General features: G+C 38.7%; 1 protein-coding gene across 3 annotated transcripts in view; it reads right to left on the minus strand.

Annotated features, from left to right (window-relative positions):
* kiz (kizuna centrosomal protein) overlaps window positions 1–24,331 on the minus strand; it is a 209,202-nt gene that overhangs the window by 47,259 nt on the left and 137,612 nt on the right. For all 3 annotated transcript variants that reach the window (XR_009515170.1, XM_059986274.1, XM_059986275.1), the window contains exons 9-12: window positions 21,490–21,640; window positions 20,243–20,405; window positions 10,128–10,205; window positions 5,633–5,726 (exon numbers count right to left, since the gene is read on the minus strand). Coding sequence is in view for 2 of the 3 variants with exons in the window: in XM_059986274.1 (XP_059842257.1) it covers window positions 5,633–5,726; window positions 10,128–10,205; window positions 20,243–20,405; window positions 21,490–21,640 (486 nt within the window). In the remaining variant the exon portion in view is untranslated. The remainder of the gene's footprint in view (window positions 1–5,632; window positions 5,727–10,127; window positions 10,206–20,242; window positions 20,406–21,489; window positions 21,641–24,331) is intronic.

Here is a 24,331-nt window from a genome sequence, read left to right on the forward strand (position 1 = left end):
CAAATCTCTACATACTATTTTACACCATAAACTGATAACTTTTCCATGTGCTGATAATCTGAAAAATAATTGATTGTATTCACATTGTATTTTGCACAACCTCAGGATGTCCCAAAGCTGATCACGTACTTCTGAAGCATACTTAATCTTGTAATTCAGGAATCATGGCAATTAATATATACACTGAAAACACCTGCAAACAGCAATGTGATAATACTCAATAATCATTATTTACTTGAGACTGATAGAGGAATAAATGTTTTCCAGCATAAAGTGGATTCTGCTCTCCTTCAAAATAGCATAATAAAATCTTTTATATTCACCAGATAAAGCAGGCGCGGCCTAGACAGATGGCACTGCCTCAGCACTGCATAGGAGAGTCACTGAGATTACTGTGTTCCTGGACTGGGAATTGAGTCACAATCTTTCAACTCAGCAGGGAGAACCTAACCAACCAGTTTGCATACGCTGGAAGCACTGTAACAATCAAATCTAAATAAATATGAACAGACTCAATAAGTATCAACACAACAAGGGGAACAGGAAAGACTATTTAACAGATGTTGTGCAGAGACAGTAGGGTATTACACCTGAGTGAGTTTTGTTGAGAAGCTGGATAGCCATAGGAAAGAAGCTTTAGAGATGATGTGTAGTCCTGGTGATGCTGGACTTGCAGCATCTTCCTGATGGTAATTTTGTGAATAGATGACTGCTAGAATGGGTGGAGTCAGCAGTTATTTTTTCTGCTCATTTCTTCACTTTGGTGATGAACATGTCTTTTAATATCGGTAGCTGACAGCCTATGATCTTTTCCACTGAGTGGACCACTCACTGCAACTTGGACATGGAAAGGGAGGAGGCGCAAGAAACTAAACAGTGATAGAGTTGGTCATAACACTGTCAATGATGGCTGAATAAAAAGTCATCAGGAAATGCCAAGATGATAAGTTTCCTAAGCTAGCGTAGGAAGAACAATCGCTGCTGTGCTTTCCTAGTGATGAACATAACTTGCTTGTCTGCTTCAGTGTATTGTTAATGGTAGTCCCCAGGAATATGGATGACTTGACCACAGACATAACCTGACCATTAATTTCCAAGAGGGGACAGGTAGAGGGCTGCTGGAAGAAGTTCATCCTCATTTCCACCTTCTTGATATCATTAAGCTCCAAGTTGTTATGAATACACCATGCTGCAAGATGGTCTATTTCTCTTGACAGCGGTTCATATCATTATTAGAGATGAGACCAACTACAGTTGTGTCATCTGTGAACTTTAGGATTTTAATGAACTTGTCTGTGGAGAGACAGTCATTTCTATGAAGTAAGAATAGGAGGGATGAAAGAACACAGCCCTGAGGGGTGCCTGTGTTTATAGACATTGGATTGGTCAAGTAGGAGCCCAGCCTCACATACTGCTTCCTTCCTTCAGGAAGTTCGAAATCCACTTACAACTACTGTAGAGTACAGCTAGCTGGGTTAGCTTGCTGTGGAGCAACCCTGGAACAATCATGTTGAAGGTGAAACTAAAATCCACAAACAAGATCCTCACATACGTGTTGGAGAGTCCAAATGTTGAAGAATACAACGAAGGCTCAAGCTAATTGCATCCTGAAATGACCAATTTGCTCTATAAGCAAAACCATATAAAGTTAAGAAGAGGATCAGTAATGGACTTAACATCAGAAGTTCAAAGGTTTTCATAACTACTGAAATCAGAGCAACTGGCCAATAATCATTAAGTCCAGTGATCATGTCTTTCTTGGGAACTGGAGTGATTGTAGAAACTTTAAAGCAGTCTGGAACCCTGCATAATTGCAGGGAAATGTTAAGTAACTCGGTGAAGGCAGGTGTGCGCTGATCCACATGGTACCTCGGAGTACCAGATGAGACAACGTCAGGGCCTGCATCTTTCCTGAAGTTCTGTGTTTGTGAGCATCTTGCTTTACAGAAAGTATAGGGTGGGAAGGAGGGAAGGGGCTGAAGAAGATGAATGGGGCTGGGGTGAAGTGGGGGGGGATGGTGATATTGTGAAAGGGAGTGGGATAGGGGCTCAGCATATCAGGATCAGAAGAAGTGAAAAGAGATAGATGTAGATTGCCTTATCAAAGTAGAGTCACATTCTACTGGCAAATCTTCAGACATGCATTAAAGATACAAGAATCCTTCAGACTAATAAGTCAATATTTGTTAACCACTCCTATTTTCTGTGGCGCTCACCTTACTGTTGGAATTCACTTTGGTTCTCCAAGTACAAATTCCCCTTTAGTAGCTTCCAAATGAGAGAACTAGCAGCGTATGACAGTCAGATCATGAGGTATTACATGACTCCATACATCAACGTATATTAGGGATAAACTGAGCACTTAATTTACCAATCATAAGTCATGTGATAGAAACTGAGTTGACAGCAGGAAGTCAACTGTCCAAATGCTGCCTTTGTTTACCTTTACATGCTTTCGGAAAATTAACGGATTTCAAGAAATGGATTAACTGAGTTAAATGGAGGCAATGACTGAAGGAAAGTACATAGTACTGAAATTACACTGATACAGCCTAACTACATAACTGCAATAAGTTTCTTCTTTGTTGTTCTATTCTATGATCCCAATCATGCTCTTCACTGTGCCACCGAACTTTGTGTCATTAGCAACTATGAAAAAGTGGTTCTCCATTCTATCATCTAAAACATTAATGAATACAGTAATCATTCATTTCAGTTCAATCATATCATTCCCATTATCCTCGTTCTCTATTTCTTGCTGAAAAAACATCCCCAATTATTAATTCCATGAGCTTCAGTTAGAGATAATCATCTCCTAAGAGGAAAGCCATACAAAGAACACCAATTCTTTGATTTTCACTTCTGGCGTTTCATCAAAAGCAGATTATTCAACTATGACCTGGCAAAATTATGCATTTCTGCCCTGCCTATAGCTACTTTCTATTGCACCATAGATGGGAGATGCCCTAGAATGTTGACAGGTAACTGATGTGGAGCTGAAGGAGTGACATGGTGGTGTTGAGGGACAGACATGAGGCCTGGAAGCACCCGTTGTTTCAAGTACTCTTTCCAGTGTTACAATAGTGCCTGCAATTCAACAGAATTCCATTGGCATTAAGGCACTATGAGATATCCTCTGGTTGTAAAAAGTTATTCATAAATGTAAGTTCTAAAAAAAATTAAACCTTTACAAAAGTAGAACTTGGGGAACAGGGTGTTTTTGATATTAGTGTATCAAAACTAACTTTTTTAAGAACAATCCAAATGGCATGATCTAAAGCTTCTGGATAGATCCTAATAGAGAATTTTTTAATACAATTGATACTCTCCTCTCTGCATTTAACTTTCCAGAGCTCTTTTCCTAACCCATCATTGTTTAGTCTCCCAGTAACCCTACTGAGAGCAGCTGTATACACTCATTCGCAGTTACCCAGAAAGTCAAAAGAGTCTAGACATGAATTACTCTAACTGCACCTGGTTTCATTCCAAACTTTTGCTAAAAGTGTGAAGGTTGCCAGCTGCCATTTACCCCAACAATCCAAATCAACAAAACGCTTCAGAAATAGAAACAGTATTATCATGAATAGGGCTGGTTGTCAGACATGTACTTTGCAATTGTCAACAGGGCACATAAAGAGAGAATGAATTCTTTTAAAGATCTTGGAAGCTATTATTGACTTACAAAGAAGTGCTGTAATTAATGATGTTATATTGTAGTTTACATGTAAATAAATTACACTGAATGGAAAGCCATATGTACACATTGGAGTAGAGCACATATTCAAAAGAAACAAAGTCAAGAAGGACATATAAAGATAATGCACATGAATATAAAGTAAACCTCAATAGACAGTTTAAATTGTCTATGCATTTTTCTTTCACACAAAAAAGATTAGCATGACATGAAAAACATAGTGTCTACCTTCTTTACCTTTCTCTGTACAAGGCAAAGAAGCAATACCTTCCATGAGGAAAGTTTGGATGATACCTCATTTTGTTTGAATGACCATTTGTTACTTCTATTGGATTTGTGCTCTGCAGTAACTGGCTTAATTGTATTCACCTGCTTTTGGCACCAACATAAAAGAGTGTCTATACACTGCTCTTATTATTTAGATTTCAATAAAGAGACTAAATCTTAACAGAGCACTTTCACTTTGAAAGCAATGGCAGAAAAACTAGTAACACTTTAAAAATATTTAGTCTAATTATGCTTACAATTTCCTTTTTGATTACTAATTAGTATTTCAATGTCTTGCTGAGGATATTGTATTTTTTTCATGAAAGCATCAAATGTGTTGAGTTTGTAAGATGGATAAAATCTACTAGATAACTTACATAACCTGGATTGGATACAATGTTGAAAAGAATGTGATTGATTACCGAGGTACTGTATAAAGGATAAATTGTAAATTCATTCTAGCCACGTTTCCAAAAGCAGTGTGGGTGGGAGATGGAGCTACACACTAGTTTTCCAACTTATGCACCCGTTGAGCATAGCTCCCTGCTGGGAGCTCTTAACCTTCATGTATACTGCTATGACAACCAGGCACTTTTGAAGAATTCAGTTCAGACTATAATTGGTACAAAGTTGTTTGAATTCCAGATATTTTCTGCCAGTGTAGAAAGAGTTAAGAATGAAATGTGCGAGCTAGTGACGTGAAAAATCTAACAGCAGCCATAAGTATGAAATACAATTCCAAAAATACATCATTTCAATATATATGAATCTAGGATTAGCAGGAACTGTGTTAAGTTAATGACATTGTCCTCATTTGCAGATGAAATTCAATCTTTTATTATATAAGGTTATATTTTTAATAAAATATTTTAAAAAAGGAGGAATTAGTGCAGTGCCTATTTTTCCCACTAGATGTCATAGATACATCTGTCAATGTTTCATAGCATCCATGAGAAATATTAAGAATAGTGAAAAACAACAGCCAATTCTGCTTTGGGTAAAAAGCAGACTTGGATGTGGTTCCACTGAAGAGAAACCTCTGTCTAATGGTTATGTCTTATAGTTCAAAAATGATAAAAGAATTTGAAATCTCATAAAATGTTTATCTTTTAAAAATTCTTGTTTTAATCTTTGTTTTACAGGTGTTTACATAAGCCAATCAGGGAGCTGATATTTTGCATTGGAATCTACCAGAGTGACTCCATTATATTGGACAGTAGATTTGAGGTGAAACTATCACTGATTGAATATTGTGTTTTATTGATTAAGGCATTGGCATATGAAGAAAAATCACTTTCTGAAATATTCAGCTTAATATTCAACCAAAGTTGCTCAAGCTGAAGCTGAATCCCATTCAAATGTGACGTGCTCCAATCTGTTGCTCTCCCAGATAAGAGACAGAAATACGCAATGCACCACTTCATATCAAAACATAAACACATTAACAATGAGAAAATCAAGTTTGTTAAACACACTGTCTGAAAAAATGTCTGTGTAATCTCAGAAGGGCAACAAAAGTGTTTTCTCTCTGATTCTCCAGTTAGAGTGCAGATGTTGCCAAGGAAACTTTCTCACCTCTGCTGCCATAATTTCCCTTTCTGAAGATATTTGCTTAGATTTTCTTTCTAAAATGTCTCAGGCAATGATTGGATTTAATTATCAATGTCTTACTTTAAATGTGAACTTTCCTCACTCGAGTCAGTTTCACAATTATCACCATCATTATCGTTTTTCATCTTTTTGGTGTATTTCAGGTTCTTTTTATCTGGAAAACAAGATGAGTCAGAACAATAATAAACAATAATATATATTTCAAATATACAACAGTATCACATTATTTAGCTAAAGCACTTGTGGTAATTGAGGAGTCATTTCCACATTATATTTCTTTTCTCAGTATAGCAATGTATTTTTTCATTGTTTTTGTGGAAGTGCTGCAACCATGTCCTCAAAACCCTTCAAAAATAAAAGTGCAGAACAAGTATGACCTCTTGGTAAAAGTGCTTTCGTTTTGCACAATAGAGACATTTGATAATTCAGAACAGGCATACAGTAGGTCCTGGCTTTGCAGTGGAAATAATAGTAAGGTGAACAATATTCTCCTTTATTGCGCAGTAACCTTGATAGACTCCACATGCAAAAGTTGTTGTGGTCTAATTTACTTTATTTCTCCACAGGCTGTGCATTGGCATTCAGTTCACAACAATGTCAGTACTGGAATGCATGAAAAGATGAGATGAGTCATGACATCAAAGCACCTTCAAAATGGCGCCAGCAACCAACACAAACAATGGCGACATTCTGCAGAGAGCTCACAAAGCTACTACTTCTTCTTCCTCTTTTAAATATGCTTCTCCTGAACTGCAATCGATTGCAGTCTGTAAAATCCATTTTAATTATGAATTTTTGGGCTGAGTGAGCGATCTGGTGTTTTAACTATTTCCTGGGGAATTCAGTGAGGTTGAGAGTGGAGTGTGCAGATATCAATTCCTAATGAAAGTTGCCACTACCAGGGAGAAGGTTCTTGGAAAATTGAAAGGTCAGAAGGTAGATAAGTCACCCGGGCCTGACAGTGTCTACCCAAGGGTTCTGAAAGAGGTGGCTGAAGAGATTAGTAAGTATCTTTCAAGAATCACTAGATTCTGGAATGGTTCCAGAAGACTGTGAAATTACAAATGTCACTCCACTATTCAAGAAGGGAGAAAGGCAGAAGAAAGACAATTATAGGCCAGTTAGTCAGACCTCAGTGGTTGAGAAGATGTTGAAGTCAATTGTTAATAATGTGGTTTCAGGATACTTGGAGGCACATGATAAAATAGGCTGTAGTCAGCATGGTTTCTTCAATGGAAAATCTTGCCTGACAAATCTGTTGGAATTCTTTGAAGAAATAACAAGCAGGATAGATGAAGGAGAATCAGTTGATGTTGTGAACTTGGATTTTCAGAAGGACTTTGAGAAGGTGCCACAAATGAGGCTGTCTAACAAGTTAAGAGCTCACGGTATTACATGAAAGATACCAACATGGTGTTCCATAGTGGTCTGTGTTGAGACTGCTTCTTTTTATATTATTTATCAATGATTTGGATAACAGAATTGATGGCATTTTTGCAAGGTTTACGGATGATATGAAAATAGGTGGAGGGGCAGATAATCTTGAGGAAGTAGAGAGGATGCAGACAAATCAGGAGAATGAACAAAGATGAATACAGTGTTGGGAAGTGTATGGTTGTGCACTTTGGTAGAAGAAATAAAAGGGTAGACTATTCTCTAAGTGGAGAGAAAATTCAAAAATTTGAGCTGCAAAGGGCATTGGGAGTGCTTGTGCAGTATTCCTGAAAGGTTCATTTGCAAGTTGAGTCTGTGGTGAGGAAGGCAAATGCGATGTTGGCATTCATTTCAAGAGGACGATAATATAAAAGCAAGGATGTAATGTTGAGGCTTTATAAAGCATTGTTGAGGCCTGACTTGGAGTATTGTAAGCAGTTTTGGGTCCCTTATCTTAGAAAGGATGTGCTGAAACAGGAGACTGTACAAAAGAGGTTTGCAAAAATGATTGCAGGAGTGAATGGCTTGGCAGATGAAGTGTGTTTAATGGCTCTGGGTCTGCATTCACTACAATTCAGAAGCATGAGGGATGATTTAATTCAAACTTATCAAATGTTGAAAGGCGTTGATAAGAGTGGCTGTGTAGAGGATGTTTCTTATGGTGGGAGAGTCTAGGATCAGAGGATACAACTTCAGAATAGAGGGTTCTTTAGAGCAGAGATGAGGAGAAATTTCTTTAGACAGAAAGTAGTGAACCTGTGGAATTTGTTGCAACAGGTGGCTGTGGAGCCAAGTGTTTATGTATATTTAACAAGAGGTTGTTAAATTCTTGATTGTTCAGGGCATGAAGGGATAAGGGGAGAAGGCAGGAGATTGGGGCTAAAGGGGAAAATTGGATCGGCCATGATGAAATGGCAGAGCAGACTCGATGGGCCAAATGGCCTAATTCTGCTCCTATATCTTATGACAGATTGTGAACCCATGGTCAGCACCATTACTCCTCACCAATTAAAGTGTCAAGCAAGATTGAAAATGACTAGGAAGAGAGCAGAAGGCAAGTGGCAAGTGGCTACCAGAGGAGGGTGCAGGAGTTTTTGGTACCAAGCTACAAGGTTTCATTGCCTTGGTGAATGTGGTGAACTACATATACCTGTCTGGACACGCCCCCCCCCCCCCCCCCCGCTGACTGCTCCTGTGGCTCCTCCCACAGACCCCGGTATAAAGGCGATTGGAGGCACAGCCCCTTCCTCAGTCTCCAGGATGTTGTGTGGTGGTCACTTGCCGCTTGTTCTTTCTTCCAGCCAATAAAAGCCTATATCTCGCCTCACGTCTCTGAGAGTTATTGATGGTGCATCAGTAAAGCTGTGGGACATTTTTTTAGGAGTCTCTATGGTTTATTGTTTAATATCCTCTGTGGACTCGCTTTTGGAGAACTCTTTGGTTCATCTTTCATATATTTCTGGTTATTCATTTTGGTTACTCGCGGGATTTGATCGAGGCATTTTGGCACAGAACTGGTTCTGCTGCTGTGGTCGTCGATACAGCACTAAACTTAATTGATTCAGTGGCTGTCACTCCTGGTCCTTTTTTGGGACTCTGCAGCTTGAACTTTAATGTTCTGTGAGTTATTTGCTTGATTTTTGCTGCTTGTGTGATTTGTTCTTTGTTTTCTGCATTGGGTGTTTGATGTTTTCTTTTAATGGGCTCCATGGTGTCTATTTTTATTTTGTGGCTGCCTGTGGGAGGACAAATCTCAGGGTTTGGATTTGATCATAAATGTACTTCAAAACTCTGAAATTTCTACGGCCCTAAAAATTGAATCTTGGAGTCTCTTTGCTTCAGAATCTTATTTCATTTGGGATTTAAAGTGGTACATTTTCTAAAATGAAATTTTGTTTGCATCTTCTATCTCTCATAATCCACCCTCTTTCTAAATCTTTAAATCAAATGGTCTATTTCAGAATTCCTGATTTATACTTACTGGCTCTGTGATGCTGGCTGTATCTTTTTCAGGTTCCTGCTGGAATATTCTCCCACACATTGACTGAATTGCCTACACCTGATCCTCTCTCAAATCATTTCCCTACTGCCATGCACTGCTTCCCCAAACCTAGTCTAGTTCTCTCTAACACAGCTAACAGAATCTCTCTATTCCTCGACTATAGGTGGGCCCTGGTGGGCTGTGTCACTTCCAAACAGTCTTTGAGATTTGAGATATGATTTCTGGCCCTGCATGTCTCAGCCAGCATTCTCCAAACTAACTGACTGAAAAGCCACACTACTGCTTCATCTCACATTCATCGGACATCACCTTCAGAGGAGTGCGCAAACTTGGACTTGTAGGTGCTCTAAAGTTATTTTTCAGTTTAGTGAACAGTGTTTCTTCACTGTTGGTCACAATATCTGGGCCTAGTACTACAATAAAATTATCAGTAAGTAGGCCAGACATTAAAATTAAGTGTTTCTTTTTATAATTATGGTCAAGGCCCTCTAACATTTTTGCAGAAAGATAAGTCATTAAAGAAACATTTTCTCATTTGTTGAATTACAAGAATTATCTACAGCAACTGCAATCTATTTTTGTATTTCAGAAAATACAAAAATATTTCAGAAAATTTATATTTCTAAATATATTATGAATGAAAACATCAAGGATAGCACGATGGAATGTTTGTTAATTTAAGTTATTTTGTACTATTTGCATGTATATACATAGGAAAACAGCTATAAAATATGTCATAGAAAAAATAGGCTATTTAGAAAATGTTCTTCACATTCACAGATAGTTATGATAGTTGAAAGAGCTTTGAGTATTTATAAAAGCAAGACAGATATATATCGCTGAATCAGTACATATCAAGAACTCCCATTCCACAAAATGACATTAGATAAAAATGTACAATATAAAGACAAACATACTATGTCAGCACAAAACTATATAGGATAGCAACAAGAAAACCACATAGGGGGTGAAAAGGAAGTTTTTCATTAAAAACAAAATTGAAATACCACCAAATTCCAGTTATACATGGTATCATTCTATTTCCATGTGTTCAAATAAAGTAATTTATATATGTAATTATCTATATCTGCAACTGCCAAATACTCAAAGAATCATTACCTGGTGAATGCAAGTCTGAATCGTCCTTCCTATTCTGTTGCATTGCCGATTGTTTCAAAAGTTTATATGCTCTTGTTTCTGTCAGAATGGGTAATGTGAAACATTACTGGAGCAGCAGGTGTCAAAACAAAGAGAACAAACATCCAAACTAACATGAGATTCAGACAATAAAACATAGTGTCTGTTCAAATCTTTCAAGGGTTTACTCACAGTATTAGAAAATTATATATTATATTCAAAGATATTTTTATAACCTTGTCCTTTGTAAGCATTGGACAAAATTCAGGAAGAAAACAATTTGGTACAACTTCATTAACATTGGTACAACATTTTTCTGCTTAGGTTTACACATGGAAAAAAGGTAATGGTAATGGCAACTAGCTGTCAACCCTTCGGTCTGTAGTCCAAAAAAAGAGCTAGGCTTATGATATGAAATGTTTCTTCCAGTGAGTCCAAATTCTTATTTTGACCCTATGGTCTTCATTCTGAGCTAGGCAAATCAGAAGATCGAACACCTATCTTCAACCAATGCTAATGAAAGAAATTGAGATAGGCAGTGTCATTAAATCAACTTCCATGTTTACAGTGCATAGCATTAGATTATTTGAATCTCGTTCATTTATGAACACACAATCCCATTTGTGCGAAGTGCCATGAAGTCTAGAAAATTGTAAGATACAGAATCAGAATCAGGTTTATTATCACCGGCATGTGACATGAAATTTGTTAACTTAGCAACAGCAGTTCAATGCAGCACATAATCTAGCAGAGAGAAAAAAATAATAAGTAAAATAAGACATTATAATAATTAAACAAGTAAATCAATTACATGTATTGAATAGAATTTTTAAAAATGTGCAAAAAACAGAAATACTGTATATTAAAAAAAAGTGAGTTAGTGTCCAAATCCATATCCATTTAGGAATCAGATGGCAGAGGGGAAGAAGCTGTTCCTGAATTGCTGAGTGTGGGCTTTCAGGCTTCTGTACCTCCTACCTGATGGTAACAGTGATAAAAGGGCATGCCCTGGGTGACAGAGGGCCTTAATAATGGATGCTGCCTTTCTGAGATACCGCTCCCTAAAAATGTCCTGGGTACTTTGTAGGCTAGTGCCCAAGATGGATCTGACTAGATTTACAACCTTCTGCACCTTCTTTCAGTCCTGTGCTGTAGCCCCCTCTCCCCAATACCAGACAGTGATGCAGCCTGTCAGAATGCTCTCCACAGTGCAACTACAGAAGTTTCTCAGTGCATTTGTTGACATGCCAAATCTCTTCAAGCTCCTAATGAAGTATAGCCACTGTCTTGCCTTCTTTATAAGTACATCGATTTGTTGGGACCAGGTTAGATCCTCAGATATCTCGACACAGAGGAACTTGAAGCTGCTCACTCTCTCCACTTATGATCCCTCTGAGGATTGGCATGTGTTCCTTTGTTTTACCCTTCCTGAAGTCTACAATGAGCTCTTTTGTCTTACTGACATTGAGTGCCATGTTGTTGCTGCAGCACCACTCCACTAGTTGGCATATCTCAGTCCTGTAAGCCCTTTCGTCACCACCTGAAATTCTACCTACAAGGGTTGCATCATCAGCAAATTTACAGATGGTATTTGAGCTATGCCTAGCCAAACATTCACATGTACAGTTGGCCCTCCTTATCCACGGGGGATTGGTTCCGGGACCCCTCACGGATACCAAAATTTGTGGATGCTCAAATCCCTTATTCAACCTGTCTCAATGTGGTGGACCTTAAGACCCAGCGGAATCCCAGACCTTATTTAACTTGTTCAGTGCGGTGGACATTAGGATCTGGTGGCAGAACTCTGAATCCGCAGAGTTTCTGTTCCCGAAAATAATCACAAACACGATTTTAAATAAAGTGGAAATAATAAAGCGATTGGAAAGAGGTGAAACACATCGGTCATCGGAAAAGCGTTAGGCTACGTCGGTCAACAATTGGAACAATTTTAAAGGATTAAATGAGGAAGTCTCTACCCCAATGAAAGCTACAATTATTACTAAGCAACGCAGCAGTTTAATTATTGGGTTTTGGGGTTTTGGGTTTTTGATCCTCCACATCAACACGGCACGGTGGAGAGTGCACTCAATGGCGGTCTGTCCTGAGTCCCGAGAACTTCCGTTCCCGAGCCTGGTGCTGAAATACGTACGTTCTTAAGAGTTTTATATGCACAGAAGGGTAAAATATATACTATACACTAAGACAAACGTTTGACTAACTGATGCTAAATAATACCGGATGTACCTGTTCCGACTTACTTAGTAAGAGAACTTCCGACTTTTTTCGATCCCGATCCACGATAACTTACGCACATCCTGCCATATACTTTAAATCATCTCTAGATTACTTATAGTACCTAATACAATGTAAATGCTATGTAAAGTGGTTGTTATATTGCATTGATTAGGGAATAATGGCAAGAAAAAAAGGTCTGTACATGCTCGAAAAACAAGTGCTGGAAGAGCACTTCCGGGTTTTCACAATTCGTGGTTGAATTCATGCATGCGGAATTCGCGGATAAGGAGGGCCGACTGTATATAGAGAGTAGAGCAGTGGGCTAAGCACACACCCAAGGTGCACCAGTGTTTATCATCAGCGAGGAGGATATGTTATCACCAATCCGCACAGACTGTGGTCCTCAACTTAGGAAGTCGAGGATCCAAATTGCAGAGGGAGGTACAGAGGCCCAGGTTCTGCAACTTCTCAGTCAGGATTGTGAGAAGGATGGTATTAAATGCTGAGCTATAGTCGATGAATAGCATTCTGACGTAGGTGGTTGTGTTGTCTAGGTGGTCTAAAGCTGTGTGGAGAGCCATTGAGATTGCATCTGCCTTTGACCTATTGTGGCAATAGGTAAACTGCAGTGGGTCCAGGTCCTTGCTAAGGCAGGAGTTCAATCTAGGCATAACCAACCTCTCAAGGCAAAACATCTAATTTATCTAATTTTAAAGTACGCCTAATTTATATTGGTCCTTGCTTTCTTTCTTTTTTATAGTCAAAGCTAAATATTATGCAAAAAGAATATCAGCTATGGACAATTAAGTGTTAATCTCAGGCACAGCTGTTACAATCAGTAAAATTTGCCTTCAATCAGAAAAATCAATTTTGGGAAAGAAAATATCAAATATAAAGCAAAGTTGCCTTAATGAAATATGATGCTAGTCAGCTGAAGGCTCTTTTCCACTAAAGGCTTGTCATTGGACTGTGATGTAGTTTACTGAAGGAATGTTCTTAGTCAACAGTGAGAGATTGAAAACTGGAAAGCAGTGGCCTGTAATATGTTCTATGTGTCCATATTGACTTTCCCCATTACTCCTTCACATTATTTCTCTTCAGCAAGCTTTACAGTGATTAATAGTTTGTGGTAATCAAGTTCCTCTAAATTAAGCTTTGGAAACATGCAGACGTTGATTTCAATTCTACAGTGCTTCTGAAACAATTCATCAAAATGTTAAATTACTTAATAACCTAAAAATAAATCAAAGTTTTATAAATGAGGGCAGATTGTTTCAAGAAAGTAACTTATAAGAGCTCAGGCTGAAGTTTAAGAAATGTTCCATTAACTGAAGATTCTCTCAGAGAAATCATCCATGCAGCTGAGTAAATGAGGATGCTGACCGTAAGACCATAAGACATAGGAGCAGAATTATGCCATTTGGCCCATAGTGTCTTCTCCACCTTTCAATCAGGGCTGATCCTTTTTTGCTCCCCTTCTCAGCCCCACTCCTGGCCTTATCCCTGTAACCTTTGATGCCAAGGCTATCAAGAACCTATCAATCTCTGCTTTAAATACACCCAACAACTTAGCCTCCACAGCTGCCTGTGGTAACAAGTTCCACAAATTTACCACCGGCTGGCTAAAGAAATTTCTCCCCATCTCGGTTTTACAAGACACCTCTCTATCCTGAAGTTGTGCCCTCTTGTCTTAGACTCCCCCACCATGGAAAACATCCTTTCCACATCTACTCTGTCTTGGCCTTTCAACATTTGAAAGACTTCCATACAATCCGACCTCATCCTTCTAAATTCCAGTGAGTATAGGCCCAGAGCCATCAAATGTTCCTCACTGGCAAATCATTAATTCCGGGAATCATCATTGTAAACTTACTCTCCAATTTCAATACATCTTTTCTTAAATAAGGAGCCCAAAACTGTTTACGATACTCAAGGTGAAGCCTCACCAATGCCTTACAAATCCTCAGCATCACACCTGTGCTCTTATATTCTAGATCTCTTGAAATGAATGCTAACATTGCATTTGGCTTCCTCAGCATTGATTCAACCTGCAAGTTAACCTTTAGGGTGTTCTGCATAAAGACTCTCAAGTCCCTTTGCATCTCAGATTTTTGGATTTTCTCCCCGTTTAGAAAATAATCTACACACTTATTTCTACTACCAAAGTGCATGACCGTGAATGTTTCAACATTGTGTTTCATTTGCCACTTTCTTACCCATTCTCCTAATCTGTCCTTCTGCATCCTACCTGTTTCCTCAACACTACCTGCCCCTCCACCAATCTTCATATCATCTGCAAACTTGGCAACAAAGCCACCTATTCCATCATCTAAATCATTGATATACAGCATAAAAAGAAGTGGTCCCAACACTGACCCCTGCGGAACACCACTAGTTACTGGCAGCCAACCAGGAAAGGACCCTTTTATTGCCACTCACTGCCTCTTACCAATCAGCCAATGCTCTAACCATGCTAGTAACTTTCCTGTAATACCATGGGCTCTTAACTTAGTAAGCAGCCTCATGTGTGGCACCTTGTCAAAGGCCTTCTGAAAATCCAAATAAACAACATCCACTGCATCCCCTTTATCTATCCTACTTGTGATCTCCTCAAAGAATTCCAACAGTTTTGTCAGACAAGATTTTCCCTTAAGGAAACCATGTTGACTTTGTCCTAACTTGTCCTGTGTTACCAAGTCTCCCTAACCTCACTCATCCTTAACAATTGACTCTTACATCTTCCCAACCACTGAGATCAGGCTAACTGGTCTATAATTTCCTTTCTGCTGCTTTTCTCCTTTCTTAAAGAGTGAAGTGACATTTGCAATTTTCTGGTCCTCTGGCACCATGACAATGTTCAATGATTCTTGAAAGATCATTAACAATGTCTCTACAATCTCTACCACTACCTCTTTTAGAAGCCTAGAGTGCAGTTCATCTGGTCTTTTGTCTTTCAGATTTTTGAGCACCTTCTCCCTCCTAATAGTAACAGCACCCACTTCTCTTCCCTCACACCCTTCCACATCTGGCACACTGTTAGTGTCTTCCACAGTGAAGACAGATGCAAAATACGCATTTAGTTCTTCTGCCATCTCGTTATCCTTCAGTAATAGTGGAATTCTGGAATGTCAAATATATTTACAACCCTATTTTGCAATCAAATGGATCGCACTCAAAAGAATTTTAAAACTATTAACAGCTTTCATGCCTCTTTCTGATGATCTAAGGCACTCCAATGTAAAACCAGGGGCATATTTTCCTTTTTTGTCTTGTATCTAACGATCAGATATGCAAAAGAAACATTCAACCACTTAATTAAAATTAATTGAATACTATAGCAAGTTCATTTATGAAACATTGATCTGAACATTTGTTTCAGATGCTGATCAACCTGTTGTGCAATAGCAAACACACAATTTTGCTTTTTATTTTACCTAGTTCTGAAACAGGGAAATTTCATATCTACAATGAGAAAAGCTTTGAATGCTAAACAGCTGGAGTGCACAATTAACATGATACTTGAAAGAGTGATTAACAATCACTTTCTGTTACTCATCGTTTTCTATCCTGCTAACGTATGCAGTGAAAAAACTTCACAGATAATAAATAAACAAACATATCACTATTAGAAGATTTCTTCATTGCATAATCCTTCTGCTCTCCAAACTTAATGAGAACAAATTAAGGCTTCATAAACCACACAGCATACATAATTAACACCACAAATTAAAACAAGGACCCACTGTAATGTGTGCAAACACTGCTGCATCATATCATGTGAAACAAATCATATAAATAACATGAAAAGAAAAGGAACAAAATTATCGGGAAGGTAACTGGTAATTATGAGGGCATTTTAGCTGGGTGTTTGACCTTAAGAAACACATTTGACATGATGTGCAAAACCTATCCAATAGGCCATACTTGGATGAAAACAAATCAGGAGATCAGAAGCATTATATGAACATTTTTTGTTTGAAGTTTTTGCCTCAGCTGATCAAAACAGCTTAAATTTACAAACGTACTCTGCTTCTGGTTGGGCAATCAGCATGTTGAATGCTCTTTAGATGACTTCAAAACAGGAATTGCTCTCTTAAGCTGAATATAAATCGTATCTTAATCTTGTGAGGATATATTTATGAAATTTCTCATTTAAAATATTTTGCCACTGTGTTTTGTTGGAATCATTAGCTGGGTATCAGACTTCTGAAGAAGGGTTTCACCTTTCTGAAAAATTAATGAACTTGTATTGTTATATTCAACCTAATTATAGTTAATATGTTTACATGCTTTCCATTATTTTCCCAAATGAAAATAGTACAGGTTATAAAAGGTTAGTATCAAGTATAGTTATCTAAAAAGATGTTACAATATCCAGATGACATTCCCAACTAAATTATGGTGTTACAGCTAATTCTTCCTCAAAAAAGTTGTAAAGGTTATCATATTTATATGCTATAACATGTCACAACTGTTTAAATTTAAGTTTACTTGAATGAATTTAAAATTGATTAGAGCTTTGCTTTGATTTGAATGCAATAATGAATCTAGTAACATATTTTAGATGAACAAAACACTCCCGAATACTCAGCTTGTCTGAACCATCAATTGCACAATTAATACCATATCTCCAGGTATCTGCATGAGCTACTTACACTGAGACACCTGCAAACTCCATTTATCTTTGAGATTCAAGCAATATTTCTCCAAAATGGATGGCTTTCAAAACCATAGCACCCTGTGAGGCAGCATGGTAGCTCAGTGATTAGCACAACACTTTACAGGACCAGCAATCTGGGTTCATTTTCAGCTGCTGTCTGTATGGAGTTTAAGTTCTCCCCATGATCGTGGGGGTTTTCTCAGGGTGCTTCAGTTTTCTCCTGCATTCCAAATACTTGCGAGTTGGTAGTTTACTTGGTCATTGTAAGTTGTCCCATGATTCAGCTATGATTAAATTGGTGGGTGGCATGGCTCAAAGGGGCAAAAGGGCCTATTCTGCAGAGAAACTCAATAAACAAGTAAATAAGTAAATAGAAGCACAAGCTGGAATGTATTGCAATGAAGAATCCTCACACAGACACACAGATAGCTTTACAAGCCGGGAATTGCCATCCAATGTGTGTTCAAAATCATGAGAGACCAGAGGCTACCACTAGCAAGTGTAAGAATGGATTAACTTCATGAAGTATGAGGAGAGATCAAAACGTAAAGGAAGGAATAGTAAATGAAGAAGAGGAAAAGGTTCAAGGTGCATCAGGGACTGTTAGGTGGAAGGGCAGCCTTTGGGATGTTACTCAACATCATGGACAAATTGGGCCAAAGGGCCTGTTTCTGTGCTGTATTATTCATTTAAACACCCTGTTTGAAAACATGCTCCAATGTTAGAACACTGCTGTCATCTTTCATATACATATTACAACAAAAGAGACCATTCATTCCACTGCAAGTAATTATTAAAAATAATTATAAATAAATATGTATGTGTGGCAGAGCAAGTATTGTTTATCAATAGTAAATCATTAAAGGTTCTACTTATCCTTAGTAGCAATCTATACATACGTTTATACCAGCTAGTTCTTCTGCTATGTGTAGCCCTTGGTAAGGGGTAGGTGTGCTGAACTTGAAAAAGGTATATGGCTTAGTGTTTCTGCCTTAGCTTGGATCATCTCGATGTGGGTTTCTGCATTCTGTACTGAGTCAACCCACAACAGGAAGAGACCTCTTCATCTTGCTAGAAGCCAACTGGTTCCTGAGTAGACACTCCATGCATCCAAGCATTTCAAGTCAAGTACAAGTTTATTGTCATTCAACCATACACATGTACACTCTCAAATGAAACAATGTTCCTTTGGATCAAGGTGCAAAACATAATACATATAACTCACACACATAACACATAAAATAATATTATCACTAGAAAAAAAAACAAATAATGAGGTGCATTTGTGACACAATTTATAAACAATATAACTCTACTGGCGTTTCATGCGTAATGAGACCTGGGTGGCAGTGGGTAGTTCTGTACTCTTATGGCCTGGGCAAATAAGCTGTTTCCCATCCTAACAGTTCTTTGCCTATTGCTATGGTACCTCCTGCTGGTGGTAAGAGGTCAAAGAGATTGTTGGGAGGGATCATTGACAACTCTAAAGGTCCTACATGCCCCTGATAAATATCTCTGATGGATGGAAGAGACCCCCCACCCCCCAATAATCCTCTCAGCAGTTCTCGCAATCCTTTGTTGGAACTTGAAGTCAGGTGCCTTACATTTCCCATACCAGATGGTGATGTGGCTGGTCAGGTGGTCAGAACCCTCTCAATTGTGCTCCTGTAAAAACTGATTAGAATGGGGGGGGGGGGGAGAGGAAACCTTACTCACCTCAATCTCCTCACGGAATGGAATCACTGCTATGCTTCCTTCACCAAAGAAGTGGTATTATGTGCAGTCTCAAAAACTTGGTGCTCCTAACTCTCTCCATGGATAAGGACTGCACCTTCCTAAAGTCCACAATCATCTCTTTCGTCTTGTCCACTCTGAGACTCAAGTTGTTATGCTCACACCATTTTAGCAGCTGTTTTACCTCCTCTCTGTATGTTATCTTGCCGTTGTTGCCGATGAGGCCAACCAACGTTGTGTCATCAGCGAAACTGATGATTCAGTTTGAATTTGATCTAACAGTGCAGTCATGCATTAGTAGCAGGAACAGCAGCCGCCTGAACATGCTCAAGGTGTTTCTGCCAACATGGACTGACTGTGGCTTTTCTGTCAAGAAGTCTAGGATCCAGTTACAGGGAGAGGTGTTGAGACCCAATGAGAACAATTACCCCACCAGCTTGAGGGATGATTGTTATTAAACACTGAGGTTTTGCTTTGTTACACCTGAGAGCTACAAGCTCCTTATTTGACACCCCAGTCACAGAACCTGTATGCATCCTTGCATCCACCACCACACTCCACCTCCAGGAAACTAGCACTGTAATACTAATATCACCCGGGCTGATGTATAACCTCGCACTCTAAATTGTGCATGGTTTTAGTCTCTGAGCCTTTGCCCATGATAAAGGTAGTCCTTGTCACAATCTGCTCTCCTGCTGCTTTGCTTTTTCTTTAGAGGCATTGTACTTTTGCTGTTCCTGACCCTGCTGCAGAGGATGAGTGCATATTGCTCTCGGTATCCTACCATGATAATGCTGCAAGCATACAGTTGCAGTGCAGTGTGAGGTTATGTGCAATTTTCCCATACAGAACTAGGGAGTGAGGAATCTTTACATAATTAGGGAACAGGAAACACTGTACAATTACAATGTGTGGCAGTCCTCATGTGACAGTTGAGATACTTGCAGTTCTGCCTCTGGCCAAGGTATGTGGCTCCCAATTATAGTGAACACTGTCTCCTCATGAGGAGTAATCTTGTTGATATGCATAAATAAGTATGCATACGTGCTATTCAAATAGCTAAAGAGCTATTGAGTTTGAAGCCTGTCATGCCATCCTGATGATTACTATGTTCAAGTTAATAGACAATATGATCTTAAAACCTGTCACAGGTATTCAATAGAGAATATTTTGGATTATTATGAACTTACTCTTGTTAAAGTTACACAGATGTACTCAGATGTACTTGTTACTCAGTTAATCTTAGTTACTCAGATGTACTTGTTAGAGTTACTTAGATGTACTCAGAAACAAAGATATTATCCAAGCTCACAATATTTAACGACGAATGGAAACAGACAAGAATATCAAAATGTTAACTGTACAAATTACCTGAAATATTATGCTTGATATTAACCATCAAACTGTCATAGAACTTAATTTATTTTTAGCTTTTTCTCAATCATTAGATAATTTGCAATGTACTAACCTTGCTGTTTTGTTTTATCCTGAAAAAGCCAGGGTACAGGATTTGTTGCATTAATTTCTGCACTGTTATTGAGAATAGATGATAAACTGCATGATGAGTCATCACTTTGAATAGACTGGGTTTCAATTGCTTTTGAAAGGATTTTCTTCAATAATGCTATTGCCTTATCAACAGAAAGAAACAGTGAAAATGCTTCATTCTCACAGTATGGTTGGTAAACAATCAAAAACGAGGACACATTTAGATATCCACACAAAATAAATTTATGCATCAAATTTGACAATTCATGAAAATACATTGTGTTACATTATCCCTCCTGAGTTAGATTTGTAAAATTTTTCAGTAACTTGTGCTCCAGTTATTTCCACACAATTGCTGGTTTACCAAAGTGTTGGTTAAGAAAAGGGATGAAGCTGAAAATAACTGGGCATAGCTGGAAACAGTTCAATTTATCTACCAATAATTATAATGTGGAAGCTACTGATATGATGAAGGAAGCCCTAAACACTGCCAAAGATGGAGGACCTTCATTGCTGCCCTAAATGGCACCTGCACAATAGGCAGTAAGAAGAATTTTAATGTGAATGACTTCCAAGAGCAATGAAGTCTTTCTCTATCATCATCATTATTATTATGTGGCAAGTCTAAATGAGGTGGGTGATCATTATCTATCCATGACCATGATTGTTCTTAGTAAATATTTCAATAGAAGTGGTTTGCTATTGTCTTCTTCTGGGCAGTGTCTTTACAAGACGGATGACCCCAGCCATTATCAATATTCTTCAGAGATTGTCTGACTGGCGTCAGGGGTCACATAACTAGGACTTGCAATATACACCAGATGCTCATATGACCAGCGACCATCTGCTTCCATGGCTTTACGTGAACCTGATTGGGGGCTAAGCAGGTGCTATGCCTTGCCCAAGGATGACCTGCAGGTTAGCGGAGGGAAAAAGCACTTTACACTTCCTTTGATTTAATTGTTCAGGTATCATCAATTTACTGACTGTAAAATATTTTATTTATCTTATGATCAACTAACAAGTGAGTTCTGCTTTTGTGAATTGTCAGTAGTGTGTAGTTCTTACTCAATTAATGGCAGCATTAATTGCATTTAAATCCATGTGAAATATTCAAAAATATAGATAATAAATAATCAATGTTTAAAAACTCAAATTCATTGTTTGAACATGCATTTAAGTTCTTATATTGTAACCCCCATGAACAAAATAAAATAATATTGTTACCTTTTTTGAGTTACTGTCCTCTGCAACAAATAAAGGTCCAAATATCTCTGCTATCTCATCTGTACTCAGTGCTTGATGCTCCAACAAAGAAAGAACATGTGAATACCAATGCTTCCAGAGTGTGGCAGAATCACCAGGTAAATTTGACAAGCTGCAGATTCAAAGATTTCAAATAATACAAAAATCTAACAAAGAAAATATATTACTACTATGTTGGTGAGAGTGGCAAGAAAGAAACTAGCTTCCAGGTTAAGACCTTTTTTTGGGTAGTTAGTTAACAGATGGTTACAGTAATTCAGTAATATGGAAAAGCATATATTTATAAAATTTTAACATGATATCTTTACTCTCACCAAGGCTCTTTTCATTTATTGGGTCCCTAGCTCCCAAACACCCTTTCTACTCACTGGGACCCTGGTTCCTGTGCTCTCTTTAAGGTTATTGGGTTCACAGGAAAATTCATTATAATACTGTAAAACATTTAAATTTAAGTGAGTTAAAAGTATACTGTATTGGCATATTACTTGGACTGGCATCCAAAAATGTGTACGCTCAGTACCAAAGTTCCAACTGTACTGAACTATCAGAATTTTACTAAATGGATTTAGGTTACAGATATGTCAGCTAAACCCCTCTGTGATAAAGAAGAAATGAAAGCAGGGTTGCCTGCTTCACTATTTAATAAGATCATGGCTATCATCTGGATCAACCCTACTTTCCTGTACTAACCACTACACTGCTCCCTTCAATCCAATATCAAAACATCTGCTAAGGATCTTCAGCCTCTTGAAGAAATAACTCTAAAGAATTACCAAAGTGTAGACATTGAAATTTCTTCCAATTTCAATCCTGAATGGCTAATCTCTTTTTTTTAAAACTGTGATGCCCTGTATCTACTGACCTCAGCTCAGAAAAATAACATCCCATCATCTACCATTGTCCTATGTCAAGCCCATGAAGAGTTTTATATAGTTTAATGAGATCATCATATATTTCTAAACTCTGTAAAGTACAGGCCCAGTCTGCATAATCTCTCTTTACAAAATAATCTTGTCATCGAGGACAATAGAAATGTCGGGCAGGATAGTTGAATGCCCTTTATGCAGGATGTGGGAAGGCAGGGAGACCTCCAGTGTCCCTGATGGCTAAAACTGCCAGAAGTGCAACCAGTTGCAGCTTCTAACAATCCATGTTAAGGAATTGGAGCTGGAACTGGATGAACTCTGGATCATTTGGGAGGCTGAGAGGGCACTAGATAGAACGTATAGAGAAGTAGTTACACCCAAGGTGCAGGACACAGGAAACTGGGTGACAGTCAGGAAGGGGAAAGGGGATAAGGAGCCAGTGCAGACTACCCCTGTGGCCATCTCCTTCAATAGCAGGTATATCACTTTGGTTACTGTTGGGGGGTGGGAGGTGTTGAATAAGAGAGGAAAGTCATAGCGGTTGGGACTTTGGCACAGAGTCTGTCTCTGTGAGTCAGAGGAGGGAGAAGAGGCGGACTGTGGTGATAGGGGATTCGTTGGTTAGAGGAACTTAAAGGCAGTTCTGTGGGTGAGAACAAGGTTCTCGGGTGGTATGTTGTCTCCTGGGTGCCAGGGCCTGGGACACGTCAGATCAAGTGTTCAGCATTCTTAAGTGGGAGGGTGAACAGCCAGAGGTCATGGTCCATGTAGGTACCAATGACGTGGCTAGGATGAGTGACGAAGTTCTGCATAGTGCGTTCAGGGAGTTAGGTGCTAAGTTAAAGGTCTGTACCTCCAGGCTTGTGATCTCAGGATTGTTACCCATGCCACATGCTAGTGAGACCAGAACTAGGAAGATTATACAGTTTAATACGTGGCTAAGGAGTTGGTGTAGGAGGGAGGGTATAAGTTTTTGATCATTGGGCTCTCTTCCAGGGAAGGTGGGACCACTACAGAAAGGATAGTTTGCACCTGAACTGGAGGGGGACTAATATCTTGTTGGAAGATTTGTTAATGATGCATGGTGGGGATTAAACTAGAGTTGCAGGATGATGGGAACCAGAGTGCCAGAACAGCTAGTGGAGAGGATGTGGAGGCAGATGTTGGTAAGACCTCAGACAAAGTCATAAATAAAAAGGTTGAACATGGTGTGACTAGTGTCCAGAGCTGCTTATGCTTCAAAGCACTAAGTATCGTAGGAAAGGCAAATGTGATCAGGGCATAGATCAACACCTGGAATAATGACGCTGTAGCCATTAGTGAGACTTGTTGCAGAAGGGGCAGGACTGGCAGCTCAGTATTCCGGGGTCCCAATTTTCAGACATGACAAAGCAGAAGAAATTAAAGGAGGAGGGGTGGCGTCACTATTCTACGAATATGTTACGGCAGTGCTCCATCAGAACAGACTGGCAAATTCGACTAGTGCGGCATTATAAGTGGAACTGAAAAATAAGAAAGATATGACCACATTGATAGAGCTATTAACCACGTTAATAAACAAATTTGTAAAAAGATTGCAGCCTGTTGCAAGAGACGAAGGGTTGTAAATGTAAATGATTTTAGCTTTCCACATATTGACTGGGAATCCCATACTGTAAAAAGACTAGATGGGATAGAGTTTGTCAAATGTGTTCAGTAAAGTTTCTTTCATCAGTATGTAGAGGTCCTGAGGAGAGAGTGTGCGATTCTGGATCTGCTGTTAGAGAGTGAGACAGAGCAGGTGACAGAAGTTAGTGTAGGGGAACATTTTGTATCTAATGACTCCAATGTCATGAGTTTCAAAGTAAATATGCAAAGAAACAGGTCTGGCCCACGGGCTGAGATTCTAAATTGGAGAAAGGCCAATTTTGATGGTATCAGAAATGATTTGGCAAATG

Source organism: Hypanus sabinus, chromosome 12 (assembly GCF_030144855.1).
Source record: "Hypanus sabinus isolate sHypSab1 chromosome 12, sHypSab1.hap1, whole genome shotgun sequence".
In the NCBI taxonomy this organism is placed as follows: domain Eukaryota; kingdom Metazoa; phylum Chordata; class Chondrichthyes; order Myliobatiformes; family Dasyatidae; genus Hypanus; species Hypanus sabinus.